The 14657-nt window shown below is 30.8% G+C and overlaps 1 protein-coding gene across 4 annotated transcripts; it reads left to right on the forward strand.

The window, feature by feature from the left end:
- The first annotated feature begins 2858 nt into the window (after positions 1–2858).
- LOC128164233 (receptor for retinol uptake stra6-like) lies at positions 2859–14198 on the forward strand. 4 transcript variants are annotated; one of them, XM_052828000.1, is made up of 18 exons: positions 2859–2930; positions 5510–5616; positions 5784–5844; positions 6286–6371; positions 6462–6595; positions 6838–7001; positions 7157–7383; positions 7759–7838; positions 8193–8254; positions 8803–8950; positions 9084–9159; positions 9739–9817; positions 10215–10263; positions 10397–10508; positions 11030–11131; positions 11922–12085; positions 12311–12454; positions 13053–14198. In XM_052828000.1, the coding sequence occupies exons 2-18, from the start codon at positions 5531–5533 to the stop codon at positions 13280–13282; spliced, it is 2004 nt and encodes a 667-aa protein (XP_052683960.1). In that variant the 5' UTR covers positions 2859–2930; positions 5510–5530; the 3' UTR covers positions 13283–14198. The 4 variants fall into 4 exon arrangements, with proteins under 4 accessions (XP_052683960.1, XP_052683959.1, XP_052683961.1 ...); XM_052827999.1 differs by lacking the exon at positions 2859–2930 and adding an exon at positions 2937–3104; XM_052828001.1 differs by lacking the exon at positions 2859–2930 and adding an exon at positions 2937–3104 and having other exon boundaries at positions 6898–7001.
- The last annotated feature ends 459 nt before the right edge of the window (positions 14199–14657 follow it).

The raw sequence follows: 14657 nt of genomic DNA on the forward strand, positions 1-14657 counted from the left end.
TTAATAACCGGATTTTTCCGTTGGAAAACCCAGTTAAAACTGTACCTCAATATATACATATTTATATGTTTCATTCAATCATTTAATAATCTTGAATCATGCATTTTTTGACTACAAGGTTGGTAGCATGAGATATGCTGGATATCAGGTGGGGTACATTGGATGGGGTAGGTGGAATGATTATGTTTCCATACAAATTTACAGAAAAATATTGATATGCATACTGATTTCGAAGATAAACACTTATCATTGTTCTGTGCTTTGCAAATTTTAAAAAGAGAAAGAAAGCCCGATGGAAGTGGCTGTTAACATACACTCTCGTGAATAATCCGGAAATTTCTTTACAAAGAACACTCGTCTTAGCAGAAGAACGAAACGAGAATATCATGGAGATTTTCTTTTCCCGCCCATCATCGTTCACAGTTAAACAAACGAAATTTGACCTGGAAGAAGTCATCATGCAGAGCGAAAGATTATAGCGCTGTTAGGTACAAAAAAATCAAAATAGTGAGGTACCATGCGCGTATCATAAATTCATTCGTTAAACACAGTGCCGAGTTCCGATTCTGAGAGACGAGGACTTAGGGGTTAAATACCTTGACGACGATAACGTGGGTTATAATGTAAATACATTGTGCATTTAGATGTGCCAGGCCAATCGCTGGTATCAATTTTAGGAGGACAAAAATACAGATATATATATTGAAAAACAGCCACCCCTAGGGGCTAAAAAAAGGAGGCACAGGAGAATGGAATAGAAGTATTGCGACTTTGAGCAGTCAGTGCCACCTATAGAAGACTCCAATGGAAGATTCTGTTAATATAAAAAAGATATAGAATTAGAAAGTGCACCAGAACATCTTGCTAAATCAGAACTAAAAAACTCAAATACTGGTCTAAGGCCCGATAACACGATTTATATTTGAGGATTGCACAATTTTGAAATTCTCTTTCTCTTTCTTTCTTTCTTTCTCTTTATTTCTCTTTCATTCTAACTCGTAATAGTTACAATATATTGCTTAATTGCAATTTTTGCGTAAATCACCTAATTTACTCAAAAGTAAAATAGTTGCTCCGTCCAAACCACGTTACTGAATAAAATGTACTACTTTGAATTTTACAAAAATAAATGTACATAAAGTCAGTTCAAGCATATCTTTTACAACATACACCATAGCATAGCATTGCATCAAAATCTCATAGAATAGCATTGGAATCTCATACCATAGCATTGAAATATCATACAATAGCATACAATCTCATAGATTCTCATTCGTCATATAAAACCATAGCATACTATAGCATACCATAGCATAGCATACAAAAGGATTTTAAAGAATATTTTAAAAATATTTTTATTAAAAAGAATGAATTTTCACATTGCAGATTAGTGGTAAACTTCGTCTTCTAATCATTTTACTTTGAAATGTGTGGAACTCTTGTGGGTATGGAGGCGTTTTGGTTCAAATCTCATAGCATACCATACCACAGCATAGCATACCATATCATTAAACCATTCATTTCAATTTCTCATAGCAAAGCATACAAATCTCATAGTATTGTATTAAAATCTCATAGCATATCATTTAAATCGCATAAAATAGCATAAAATTGTAAAAAATATGCATGAAATGACTTTATAATAAAAGTATTTTATAAGAGATTTGACTCACACCAAAGATGAGAAACCTTGTACCCAAAAGTTTAACTATCGTAAAATTTTATATCTTATGCAAACTTTGTTTTCCTCATTATGTTTATCTTGAAATCGGCAGTGAGACAGACGTATATTTTCTTGACAAGACGACATCTTTAAAATACTTAGAGAATATCAAACCCCTACAAGTTTGCAAGTTTTGTACTAAACGTATAAAAGCAGTTAAGACCGATTTATATAAAAAGACGTTCAACGCATCATTCAGTATACTTTAAGGAGGATCAGGATGATGCAGTGAATAATTATTAGTTACCATAATGATTTTTTGCTGTTTTGAAAACATCAGCATTAAGATGCCCATATTAAATTGAATCTAGATTTGATTTGTTATCGAAAACTTGTATAACAGTATTTTATAAAATATAAGTATAAAATGTTTGATCTCAAATCGTGTCCAAGACCCTTTAAGATGAATCGAGATCAAGGCCACTTGATTATTTTCGATGAAAATCTAAGTAATTCCTATTTTCGTGAAAATTGTTTGAACGTGATTTTTTTGTTCGTCAGCCGGCCAAAGAGAATGTATATCAAATAAATTTCAGCGTTGTAGTTTTTCCGCAAACGTTATAAAAATCCCTTGTACATAATATAGCTTAAAGTTAATCAAGTGTAGAGGCACTTGTTATTCATGTATATAAATGTTTTGTTGTATGCAAATCACTACATGTGTGCAGGCTTAGTGTATATATAACTATGTTATGTTCAGTGAAATAGAAAAAAAATTAAAGAAAATTGTTTGACGTTAGCTACAGTGCCGTTAGATCGTGTATCGCATTAGTAAAGCTGAACACCAGTCGTAAAATGCATTGTCTGGTGGTATGCCATATGTCTCTTTCATCGCTGCTATCCCTACAACCTCTATATAAACAGTAGACCTCTTAACAGTTCAGAGTAGAGGTCTGTCCTGAGTGGTCGTACATGTTTCCTCGCTGTTTTCCTCAGTCGCGATGAAATTATCAATCCTACGCACTTTTTCCAAGTAAGGGGAGTACTAACATCAAATTAACATGTCGATGCATAATTTACATACAGAATATTCACAAAAAAACAAGAAAAACATGCACAAAATCTAAGACCATTAATAGGGTATAGAAACGTAGGACACGAGTTCCAGGCGTGCAATCGGGTGTAACGAAACCGAAGGGTATATATACCTGTGTGACGGTGCCTATTGAGAAGGGGCCTTCAGCTTTAAAAGAAAAGCTTTAAACAGGTTTGCTGTTTGTTGTTTGTTGTTTAAAACATTATTTAGGGCGCACCTTTAACAGCAGAAGTCTGTACAAATTGTAATGCAACGAGAAAAGCGAAAAATGGCGTAAAGATGCATGTAATACAAGTCTGGATAATTCAATGAACCGTTGACCATTTTAAGTGACTTTACCATAAGGTACGTAACTAGGGGAGTGGTAGTTAAGGAAGGTAATAGGGCAGATAAAGGGTGGTATGCATGTTTGAAATTTTGTCATTAAAAAATCCATGACAGAAGAAAAAATAAATGTACGTAAATGTTATCTTATAATTAAACTTATCGTAACCTTTCAATCAGTACGCCAAAAAAGCATATTTTAATGCCTAGATTTCATTCACACGTGTGTTCAACTACAATTAACCAATTGTATCGTTAGAAAATAAGAAATAACGTTGATTGTGCCAAGCGATGTAGTTGATTCCTTTCAAAAGTAATCGATTAAATTACAATTACTCTGGATTTTAAAATAAATTGATTACAAACCGATATCATCCAATTATATCTTTTCCTTCTTGTAACCATGAAAACTTAATTATGATTACTTTTGATAACATTATCAGTATTTAATGGGGGGGGGACTCTCTATATTTCGTTTAATTTGCAACTCGACTTTTGACTTTCAGAGTATGGTTAAGCGTAAAAAGGCATCAATTTACCATTCTAAACATGGAAATTGGAAAAAAACTTTGTTTTGCTCCAATCATGTCCTAGTCACTTATGAAAAATTGATTCTTAAATTATATGAAATTATATGTGTAACGAAATTAATACCTAGAAATCTGTTATATACAAGGATTTTAAATATTTAATGTAAATTCTCAAGACATTAGAACTTTGGTACCAAAAAAGGAGATAAAAGCTCTATCGTCTTCTAGAGATGCTCATCATTAAATTCTGCAATTATAATGCAATCAAAACTAATCTATTTTTTCCACTATTTCATTTATATTGATTGATTCATTTTGGACTAATTTGACTGCTTAGGCGACGCTTGTTTATGTGTTAATACAATAATTGAGTAATAAATTGATGTACGTGATTTAAAGAATGAATTCAATATCTATTTTTATTTTTAAGCGGTTTATAAAAAAGCGTAAACTGTTTCAAACCATTTTATATTGCATAAAACTAATAAATATTGAATTCATTGCTTATAATTTTATTTTTTTACTCTTCATTGTGGATAAAAACGGTCATTTGACCTTTAAAATGACGTATAATTGTACAAAATTCAAACGTAACGCCAGGCGTAACGATGCGTTTTTGACGTTAATCTTACTATGACGTAGGCAACATTCTTTATACGATATAATAATTTTTAGTCAACCAGAATGCGCGTTACAACCAGAATTAAATTATTCTGTTATCAACAAATTGTAATAGCAAAACTGCTTATTATTTTTAGAAGTTATTTTACTGCATTGGAATTTTTATATCTATTTCAATTAAAGTTGAGATTTCCCAAAGACACGTTTTCTCTTAAAGTATACGTACATATACCCAAGCACGTCTACTCTCAGAGAAAACGTAACGCTAATACGGAGGTACGATTTTTCACGGTAACATTTCATTCATTCCTCGTAATACCTCTTTAAACACCATCTAGAGTCAATTCAGTAAATTACTGTTGTTAGTATTACTGTTACATCCATTTGTTTTGGATCGGTGTCTGTTGATTTCGCAAACGTGTCTGTTGGTTGTGGTTTAAGCTGGTCTGTTTTATATTTCGGTATGTTTTTAAAAACTGGTTGCCCGTTTTACATTAACGTGTTTTTTCCCTTTCACCGCCTATACAACAATTTTTTTCTTTAAAAGATAGTGACACACAAAAAGGAAAGGGAACCTTTCAATATATATTGTTGTATATTGTTGTATCATCCCTGCTTTGTTTAACTTCAAATTTTCCGCGAGACGGATATTTAAGTACGTGGCAAATCGACAACCTTCCATGAGTGAGGAATTAAACAACCCCAATACATTCTTGCATGCTATATTACGTGTAGAAAGTATGCTTTTAACAAATGAAAAGAAACCTGAAATAGTTTACATGAATTATCTATTAAGCTGTAATTTATTCACACGGTTATACATAGATTGATTTTAAACATTTGAATTGTTGAATTAAAGGAGAGAGAGAGAGAGAGAGAGAGAGAGAGAGAGAGAATGGTCCACAGATCTGAATAATTAACAGTTAATGAGTATGACAACCCTATGACTTTAAAATAATGCCAGATAAATTGATATAATATCAAATTTTAATGTTGAAAAGCAAGATTCGGTGTCGGCAAAAACATAGGCAGGTGAAAGTTATTGTATTTCCATCGGGAAGCTTAAGTGAAGAATGATGGGAAAATACATGCATAAAAACAAAGACACAATATTTTCAGTTTAGTTGATTGGCATCCAAATAAACTAAATTAAGCATTGATTATAGTCTTCATCTTCAATTGTTGTACGTTTAAAAAATATACTTTCTTATTATCATAAAATACATCAGAATAAAATGATGGCATTTTTGAGTAATGATATTTATCTTTTTAAAGGGTTTGCTTTCACTCACATACATGGCGTTTATTGAAGACCTGTTATCAGTTTTCCAGGAATTTTCAGAGGACGACGGAAACTCAAACTTCACTTACACAATTGTTTAGTAAGTATTACATTTTCTTACAGTTAATAACATTAACATATACATGTACCACTGTAACAACAATCAATTAAAAATAAATTAGTTGAAAATCCCCACACAATATTTCTTAACTCTGACGTATGCTTTCGTAGATAAGGTTTTTGTTTATCAGTTGTTGTATTATACAGTGGAAGCTGTTCTAAGGTTATCCCTCACCAGGAATTCCGGCTATATTTACTCATCCCAGCGGTAAGTTTACACTACCTCCACCTTAGTTATATTTCATCTATCCTTTCTTGCCGGCTACATACATATATAAAACACAACATTTTGTTTTAAAGATGCATAAAACAAAATGCATTCACTTTGATTTCTTTATCTTTGTTATCCCTTTTAAAACAAAGTGAAATAGATAATTCAGAACCAGCTTCAATGATTATTCGGAAGCATCAGATACAACATCATGAAATGAAATACTTAATTTAAAAGCTCATTGGAAATTATAACCAACGGGAATTTAAAAATGACATTCTTTATATATTTCTTGCATAAGTATTTCTATATTAATGTTTTGTATATGAATGCATGATGTTTTTGAGATTAAATTCATTTGTTGAATGTAATTCCAATGTCTGAAATTTCTTATACTTGTAAACTTAGTTGTTGTAAGACAAAAATAAAATATTTTAGGCCATATCTACTGTGCTTTTGGCATTTTCTACACGACGAACGAAACAAAAACTTCATTTGTTAAATGGACGACCAGGACTCATATTGTAAGTTGTTCATTTATTTAATACACAATTACTTTATTAAACATAATACAATGATTTTTAGATAATAAAAAAACAAAAACGATTTTCCAGCCCAATGGATGTTATGAAGAGATCTCACCGATTTTCCTACGCCGCTGCATTCGGGACGCTGGCTCATCTTTGCTCTAATATCGTGTTTGATGCTAAATATGCCTTTAACTATAACGGACCAACATATCTAAAAGGTTTACTTATTTTCTAAATCTCTGAAGCTAATACAGTTTATATCAAAATTTCATATAGTCGAAGCAAATGTACAATTTGTCATAAACTTGCATCTTGCTAATGCACATGAAAAGAATTAAAAAAAGAAAAATGTCTACAGTATATTAATTTAAATGAAATATTTCTCTTTTTGTTAAAATCAGTAAATCAGTCAATATATCTTTGACATTATTCTTTTAATTGATTTTGCTTCTTATTACAGTTTTGATAGCTCTGGTCTCCATGTTGATATATGGCATGGGTTACTTCCCCTTGTTTGCAGGAATTACCACAGAAAGCCCATTGGGATACCTCGTAGCAACCTTATTCTCTTGGATTTTTACGGCTGAATTTTTTGCCAATTCATTTTGTACACAAAAAATGAATGTAAGTATTCTGATTTTCAAAAAATATTATCATATATGAGGCATTGAATATTAAAGAAAAATGTTCATCCTGACTGAAAATTGTGTGTGTGTGTTTTGTTTTGTTTTTTTAATTTATATATGAATATATATAACTACATTTAATTCATGTTTTAGATTTCCTATTTGATCCTTATCATTGGGGTACTACCGGAAATGCTATGTTACCTCTATCTGACCTTTAGCCTCCCCGTCAGATTCGTTCTTTCTATTGCAAAACCAGAGAAGAAAACTAAACTAGCAGTGGACTTTGAGAGCAGCAAGGACCTTTATGAATCCGTTCGAAAGTCATACCAAGGCATCCACGTTGCAAAGCTGTTTAAAAGACCCCCTCCACCTCCCCCGTAAGTCCACGCTTCTATAAAGTTTTGCAAACAAATGTTATTTTTTTTCTTATAATGTATGTAATGAAAAGATATTTTCGCTTATATATAATTTTACCGTTTTCAAGTAAGCGTATGTACATATGAATTAGAGTTTTACATGTTATACATATACGTCTTGTTTTTTCATAAGATGGAAATTTTTGAAATAGTTTTCCCTAAATGATAATTTGAATTGAAGGTATTCCAGATACGCACATATCAATTATATTCGTAAAGGGTTAATTGGTCGTTCTTTCTTCATGATTATTTAGAGTTTTGAAAATAATTTACAATTTTTATGATTTGTGTACCCACTATTTCTTATATTGATTTGTCAATGATTATTTGATGCAGACCTCCAGAAGGTGCTAAAGAAAAATTGATATTTTTACTGAAAAACTTGACTGGAATGGTTTTTTACAAACGTACTAAAGGTATGTCAGGCCTATTTAAATTAAATGAATAAGTAAATAAATGAATCACATTACAGTGTATTTGTTTGACAAAATAAAATGAACTACCTATACAATTTGGCCAATGCTCACCTTGATTAGACAAGTTTCATTTGGTCACTTTAAAGCAATACTAGGCCTATTACCCAATAAAAGGCGAAAATTTTTTTTTAGATTTTAAAGCACACCCAACAAGAAAACCTCGGTAAACTTATATACACACGCACGCACACACGCTCCCCGAACCAAGAAACAAACAATTTAGATAAATATTCAATAATGAAAAAAAAACTTAAACGTATATTTTTTTAACATTGCTTTGAAATTTCTTTTAAGGTTTCCGGTATTCAACTAGAATAATGAGTGTAATTGCCATTGGATTTATTTTACTCTGTGAGGTAATGATAAGATTAGACAAGATATTCTTATTTAATTCATATTTATAAAGACTATTGCATATTGAAATGAACTTATCTGATAATGTACTGCAAGAAAAAATAGTTAAATATTTACATATTAATGGTAGACTTTTAGAAATTACGGTAATCTTTAGTAAAGAAATCTTAAATTTAATACAACATAATTGGAACGACGAATATAATATTCTTCCATTTTGTAAACGATATCTTAACAAGGCTTGTACAATTGACACAGTCCATTAAGGTACATGTAATCATCTCGATCTTGATTTTCAAATGCAACCTATTTATGAACAATAAGTATCATTACAATGGCACACTTTTTATGCGAATGTGTCTTAGAAGAATAGTGTAATATATTTCGCATATTGTGGGAAGGACCCACCTGTAAAATTTTCTGGGATGAATGTTCTCAATATCTGTAAAAATCCTATTCGACAACATTCTGTGATGGATGTTTTTGAAATCTGTAAAAATCATATTCTACAACATGAATACTTACGTTTTTTGTTTTTTTTAAATTGCAGGTTACCTTTCTTCTGTTCATAGTATTTTATCAAGCATTCGAGTATGCAGAAAAAATTCTAAACACTTTACAAGTCGTTGAAGAATTTTTAACTACGACTGACAGGAAAACCCTACACATGTTGTTGTTTTTGGTAACAGCACTTAGAGGTAAACAATGATGTAATCTTTCTCCAAATGGAAGCATTATTTTTACTTTAATTGCAAAAACTTTGATAAAGGAGTAATTTATATGGCTAATTAAACTTGGAATTATGTTATAAACTTGTTATATTCTTTTCAGGTTGCTTCTTAACTTCTTTGATGGTAGCATATACCATTAATGTTGTGTTTCTTCTTCATTATATGACGTCATACAGGTTGGTGTCATTTCTAATGTCATACATATGTAACATATGAAAACAATACAAACTTCAACACAATTTTAACACAGTTGAAATATTGTGTGTATGTGCTTGCTACTGACAGACTGACAAAACAGTATCTGCTCGGCTTTACTTTACTTTTTATCAATCACAATAACACTTTACAAAAAATGATGTAGCTGATGTTAAAGATAAATAAAAATGTTATCAATGTTTCAATTTAAAAAAAATATTTTCTCTACCTCTTTGTGTATACTAAAATGTATTCACAAAGTCAAAAATTGTGAACAAATATTGTTAAAATTAACACAAATTCACCTCTAATTCTATCGTAATGATCAATATAAAAGGATTAAGCTAATGTAACAATTCAATACGTTTATGAAAGGGTGTTCATTTAATATTTAACATTCTAATGTACAGCTCATATTTATGATATCAAATATGTGTGTCTGTTTCATAAGTGGTCAGTGTTTGTTCATTGTTGTTTGAGCAGTTAACAACCCTTTAAAAAGTCACATGACACAAACTAAAGCGTTGACATTGGTATATTTATTAAGTACGATGTTTCAGGAACAATTTGCTTTTACTGTACAAAGGGAAAAATGAGCATCTCATACCAATGACCGAAAAGTCCAATGCAAGTCTAATCGTAAGTAGAATGTATGTTCAAGTAAAAATCTCTTTGGAGTTCAACTAGTTTTTTGTTGTAGCATTGAATTTAGCCAAACTTTGCCTTTGATAAGCTCTATAATTGTCGTCAACACAACGTCTTCGCGACTTGTGCTTTCATGGTATGATAAAATGAAGAAAAATCATCGATGATTTTACTATTTGCAACTGTTTTATAGTTGAACTTGTCCGTTAACAAAAAAAGCTAGGATTTGTAAGTTAAAAGTTCAAGTAAATCTCGATTGCTTGAACTGCAATCTCTAAAAGTTCTCAAAAAACCCCAGTGAAATTAGGGTCACGATTTTTTTTATAGACATGCATAAACAAAAGTTATCAAGTTTTTAAAACCTCTTATTCCTACATCTTTTGACTACAAGGTTGGTAGCATGAGATATGCTGGATATCAGGTGGGATACATTGGATGGGGTAGGTGGAATGTAAATGTTTCCATACAAACTTATAGCAAAATATTGATGGGTATACTGATTGCGATGATAAACATTTGGAATTGTTTTGTGCTTAGAGAATTTCTTTAAAACTCAAAAATATTCTCTTTTAGGGTTTTTCATCCAGTTTTTGTTGCTGTTGATTATTTCCATTGTAATTGCGACGATAGTGACATTATGGGATGTGATCAAAGACCTTATTTTGCAACAGATAATGATATTATGGTAAAAAGAATCACTTTTGTTTTTCCCCAAATATTAAAGATCTTAGCAAAAAATATTCAGTAAAATTGTTTCAATGTGTTTTTCATTAAAGGATACCCTGTAATTGAAATTGAAATTCAAAAGCGTCTAATATGAGGTGAAAGATGAAAGAAACAAAACGACAGAAAAATTTATAATGTTCCTCTTATGACATGGAACACGTTTTAATATTGTATAACAAGCCGTGGTTGGACTATGTATGAGTTGATCAGAAAATATATCGTTAATCAAAGGAAAAATTTCACAATGTCGAAATCTTCAAAAAAAGTGAAATCTATTTTAATAGCTTCTTTGATATCATTTTATAAATAGGGCCAATAAGTTACAATATTAACCCGTAAATGTATTTTTGTATTTTCATTTTTTTTTTTACTTAATTAAAATTTTTAACCCGTATTTTTCTTTTTTTCTTTAGAATTTCGATGATTGAAATATAATTATAATGCAATGAAAAATGTATGTTTGTTGTATTCTACTTTCAGGCCAGTGTTAATCACCTCCCTGGTGTTAAACATTCTACAGCTTGTATTATCAAAGTTTCTCTTTCTACAAGAAAATGGTGATATATTAGCCATGGATAACAGGTTAATTTTATTTTAATTGATCGAACATTGTCAGTAATGGATGTTAATTGTCGAAATAACCTACATATGGAAATTTTAATTTGTCTCAGTTAATGCGATATACAAGGACATGCTCTTCGTATTAACAGTTTCTAAGGCGAGGCAAGCTACTGACAAACAAGTTAATAAAACAGGACTATCAACAGTCTCGTTTGAAGTCATCTTTTCGTAAGTTCTATGGTCGATATAACGACTTGTTAGCAAATACAATCTTCCACTTGGCCGCATGCTGACTGACGTTTTCCATAATAATTGTTAGACCATAAAAAATCACCTTATTGTCTACTGACCTTTCCGTTTTTTTCCCGAGAACGACAAAGAGCACACGGCGAGTGTGACCGGTCAGCAGAGGATGCTCACTCTTCCATGACACCTGATCCTACCTCTATCTTTTTAGAGGTCCGTGTTGCTCTGCTTTGAATTTGTATTTTGTTTTATGGAATTTTGAGTTGACCGACAGCTTGTTATGGCCATTTTTCCATGAACATATTAGTTAAAGACACACTTAAATATATACTTATTCAATTGTTTTAAATCACCATGTTTATACTGTTATATCTCTTTCAGAGGAAGAGCACTATATAGAAATATAGGAAACTACCCAAATGTTAAATGCAAAAATTTTGGATTTTGATTTAGTTAAAAATAGGTTATAGATTAGCAAATCATATCTGAAAGTTTTTGATATATCTTCTGGTTAATTTGCGGACCAACGAGCCTCCTTAACTTTAGTTTTTTTGTAATGTTATAGGCGGCTCTTCTTCATCTTTACATACTTCATGTTTTTCTACAATATCTTCATTGGAATCTTCTCGTGCCTGATGAGGATAATTAAAGCCATCATCCTGGGAGCGCTTTTCCTTCCCCGACTTGACCACAGTACTCTTCCTAAAAAATTCCAACGGATGGACCCTGGTAACTCTTATTACAAAAAAAAAATCCTTTTGTTTTACGTAAGAAATAATTCATGTTAAATGTTTTGTTTTTTAATTTAGTTTGATGTTGCTATGTATTTATTGAAAATAATATTTTGAAAATTTTTACATATTTTACGCCATAAGCCTTTCATGTATTTTTTTTCTATTCAGTTTAACATGATTTGGCTCTTTAAATTTTGTAAATGTTTGTTTTGTATTTAAGGTTTTGATGCATACTGTGGATTCATGCATGTAGAAAGTACTCATACAAATCCCGTTGCAATGGTGTTTATCAGTATTTTGCAAGCAGAATCGCTTACGGCGTTGAAAAAGAAGGAAAAGAAAATTCTTAATATTGTTTTGCGGGGTGAGTTTTTTTCAATATCAAGACCAGTGCTTTTAAGTATATTTTGATTAATTGTACATGTAAGTAATATAGATAGTTTATAGTGTTTCGTTTTTCATAATTGACGTTGAATAAAAAAAGACGTTATCATTACAGTGTTAAAAATTCGGCTCAATTTTCTCGTTAACAATGTTGCGCTTTTTATAATTGTTTATCATGTATTGTATCAATTGCGTCATATATCAAAATGGCACGCTTGGTACATTCTGATTGACAATTGTTTAAATGTTTGTTGTAAATAAATACATTCATAAAACTTGTCACTAATACGATTTAGTTTGATTTACCGCGAAGGTATAGGAAAAATAATGGTAGTATTTTTTTTTAGGAATATTTGTTTTTTCTTAAATAAAGAGAAAAAGATGTAAAGAAAAAACAATATTCCCGACCAATAGATTTTGTTAGCAAATATATATTTACATTCAACGAGAAATAATTAACTTGGCTATAACATTGTTTTATTATAATGTCGCATAGAAGCAAAATGCATGATATTCATTCACATTTTTGAATAATATAAAAAAACCTGTTTTAATATTGCAACATATGTTTCAAATAGATGAATATCAAGAGATGTTGGCCAAGAAGAGGAGGAAAGCCCGATGGAAGTGGCTTTTAGCCTACACTCTCGTAAATAATCCGGAAATCTCCCTACAACGGAGACTCGTCTTAGCAAAGGAACGAAACGAGAATATCAAGGAGATTTTCTTTTCTCACTCATCATCGTTTACAGTTAAATCAACAAAACCCGATCTGGAAGATGTCATTATACAGAGCGAAAGATTATAGTTTGCCTGTAAAATTTAATGGATGTCATTTTGGGAAATAGACTTGAAATCTGCAACGAGTTTTAGTGTAATGGTCATGCATGATGAATGTACACTTATAGTGTGCATCATGAGCATACTTGTACGAATGAAACTTAGGACATCGGTACATCCCTTTACATTTTTTTGTACATGTATCATAATTAACAAAGAAAAAATAATAATTTTTCCATACTAACAAAAAAATTCAAAAATCGAAAAATACGAGAGAAAGAGCAGTTACATGAGTTATCGTTCTTATTCTTTCAAGTCAGCTAATGCACACGAAGCATACCCACTCAAAATGTAAAATATTTAATTTGTTACAAAGTGCATTTATAGCAAGGAAAATCAAAGAAGAGCGGATTATAAAATTTTGTATTTGAATATTCCATATGTTGTCATACTATTGATAAGCGATACAGCGAAATTCATACGTTACAATACATTCGCTAAGAAAAAAGCTACACGCCATCTTTATGGTACATGTAGCAAATAGCTTATAGATACGAATTATTCCCATTGTATTCTATTTTGCATATTAAGAATCCTAAAAAACGTAATAATCGTCATTAAAATGTTTTTAGGTCATTTTGTATATTCAATTATTGTGGTTCTCATTATGGAACATTTAGGTTTCTCATTTCAAAATTCACCTACTTTTGTTATCATGTTGTATTAAATAGTTATACTTGCTCTTAAAAAGGAAGAAAATTTGGAGGTTCAGTGATTTTGATCACACTAGTTGATATAACTATATCACGTGTCATTTGGGTGACTGATCCAAAGATCACTTTTTAACAATGAGTACCAATGGCCTATTGAGGTTTTCTTTATTGAATGTATCCAATTTTTTAAGATAAAATAAAATTTATTAAAAATCAGCTTGCTATCCTGAAGGAGTGTTTGTTCTCTTTTTTCAAAAGGCAAAAAATAAAAAAAATAATAATTCGTAAGAATGTAAGGAAGGAATGTAAAAATTAAAGTGCTTCACATTCATATGATGTCGATAGTACGAACGGCCTCGTGAGAGTAGTTTTTGTTTTGCATAATGAATGTATCTTGTGCTTGAAGATAAAACTGTACTTTTAAAATATCAGCTTGTTATCCTGGTGAAATGTATGTACTTTTTTTTTACAAAGCCTTTTTGAATTTAAAAATATGCATATAATTTAATAAAAAGTAAAAACATGCAAAAACATTTTATTCGTGATTTTTTTTTCTTTAGACAATGCTCGCTATATTATTTTCGTTATATATTTATACAAAACAGACCGATTATACAAGAACCAATTATGGTTGATTCAAACAGAAATTTGCATAACCTACACAATGAGGAGCAAATTAGATTTACTATA

This window comes from Crassostrea angulata, chromosome 9 (genome assembly GCF_025612915.1).
Source record: "Crassostrea angulata isolate pt1a10 chromosome 9, ASM2561291v2, whole genome shotgun sequence".
Classification (NCBI taxonomy): domain Eukaryota; kingdom Metazoa; phylum Mollusca; class Bivalvia; order Ostreida; family Ostreidae; genus Magallana; species Magallana angulata.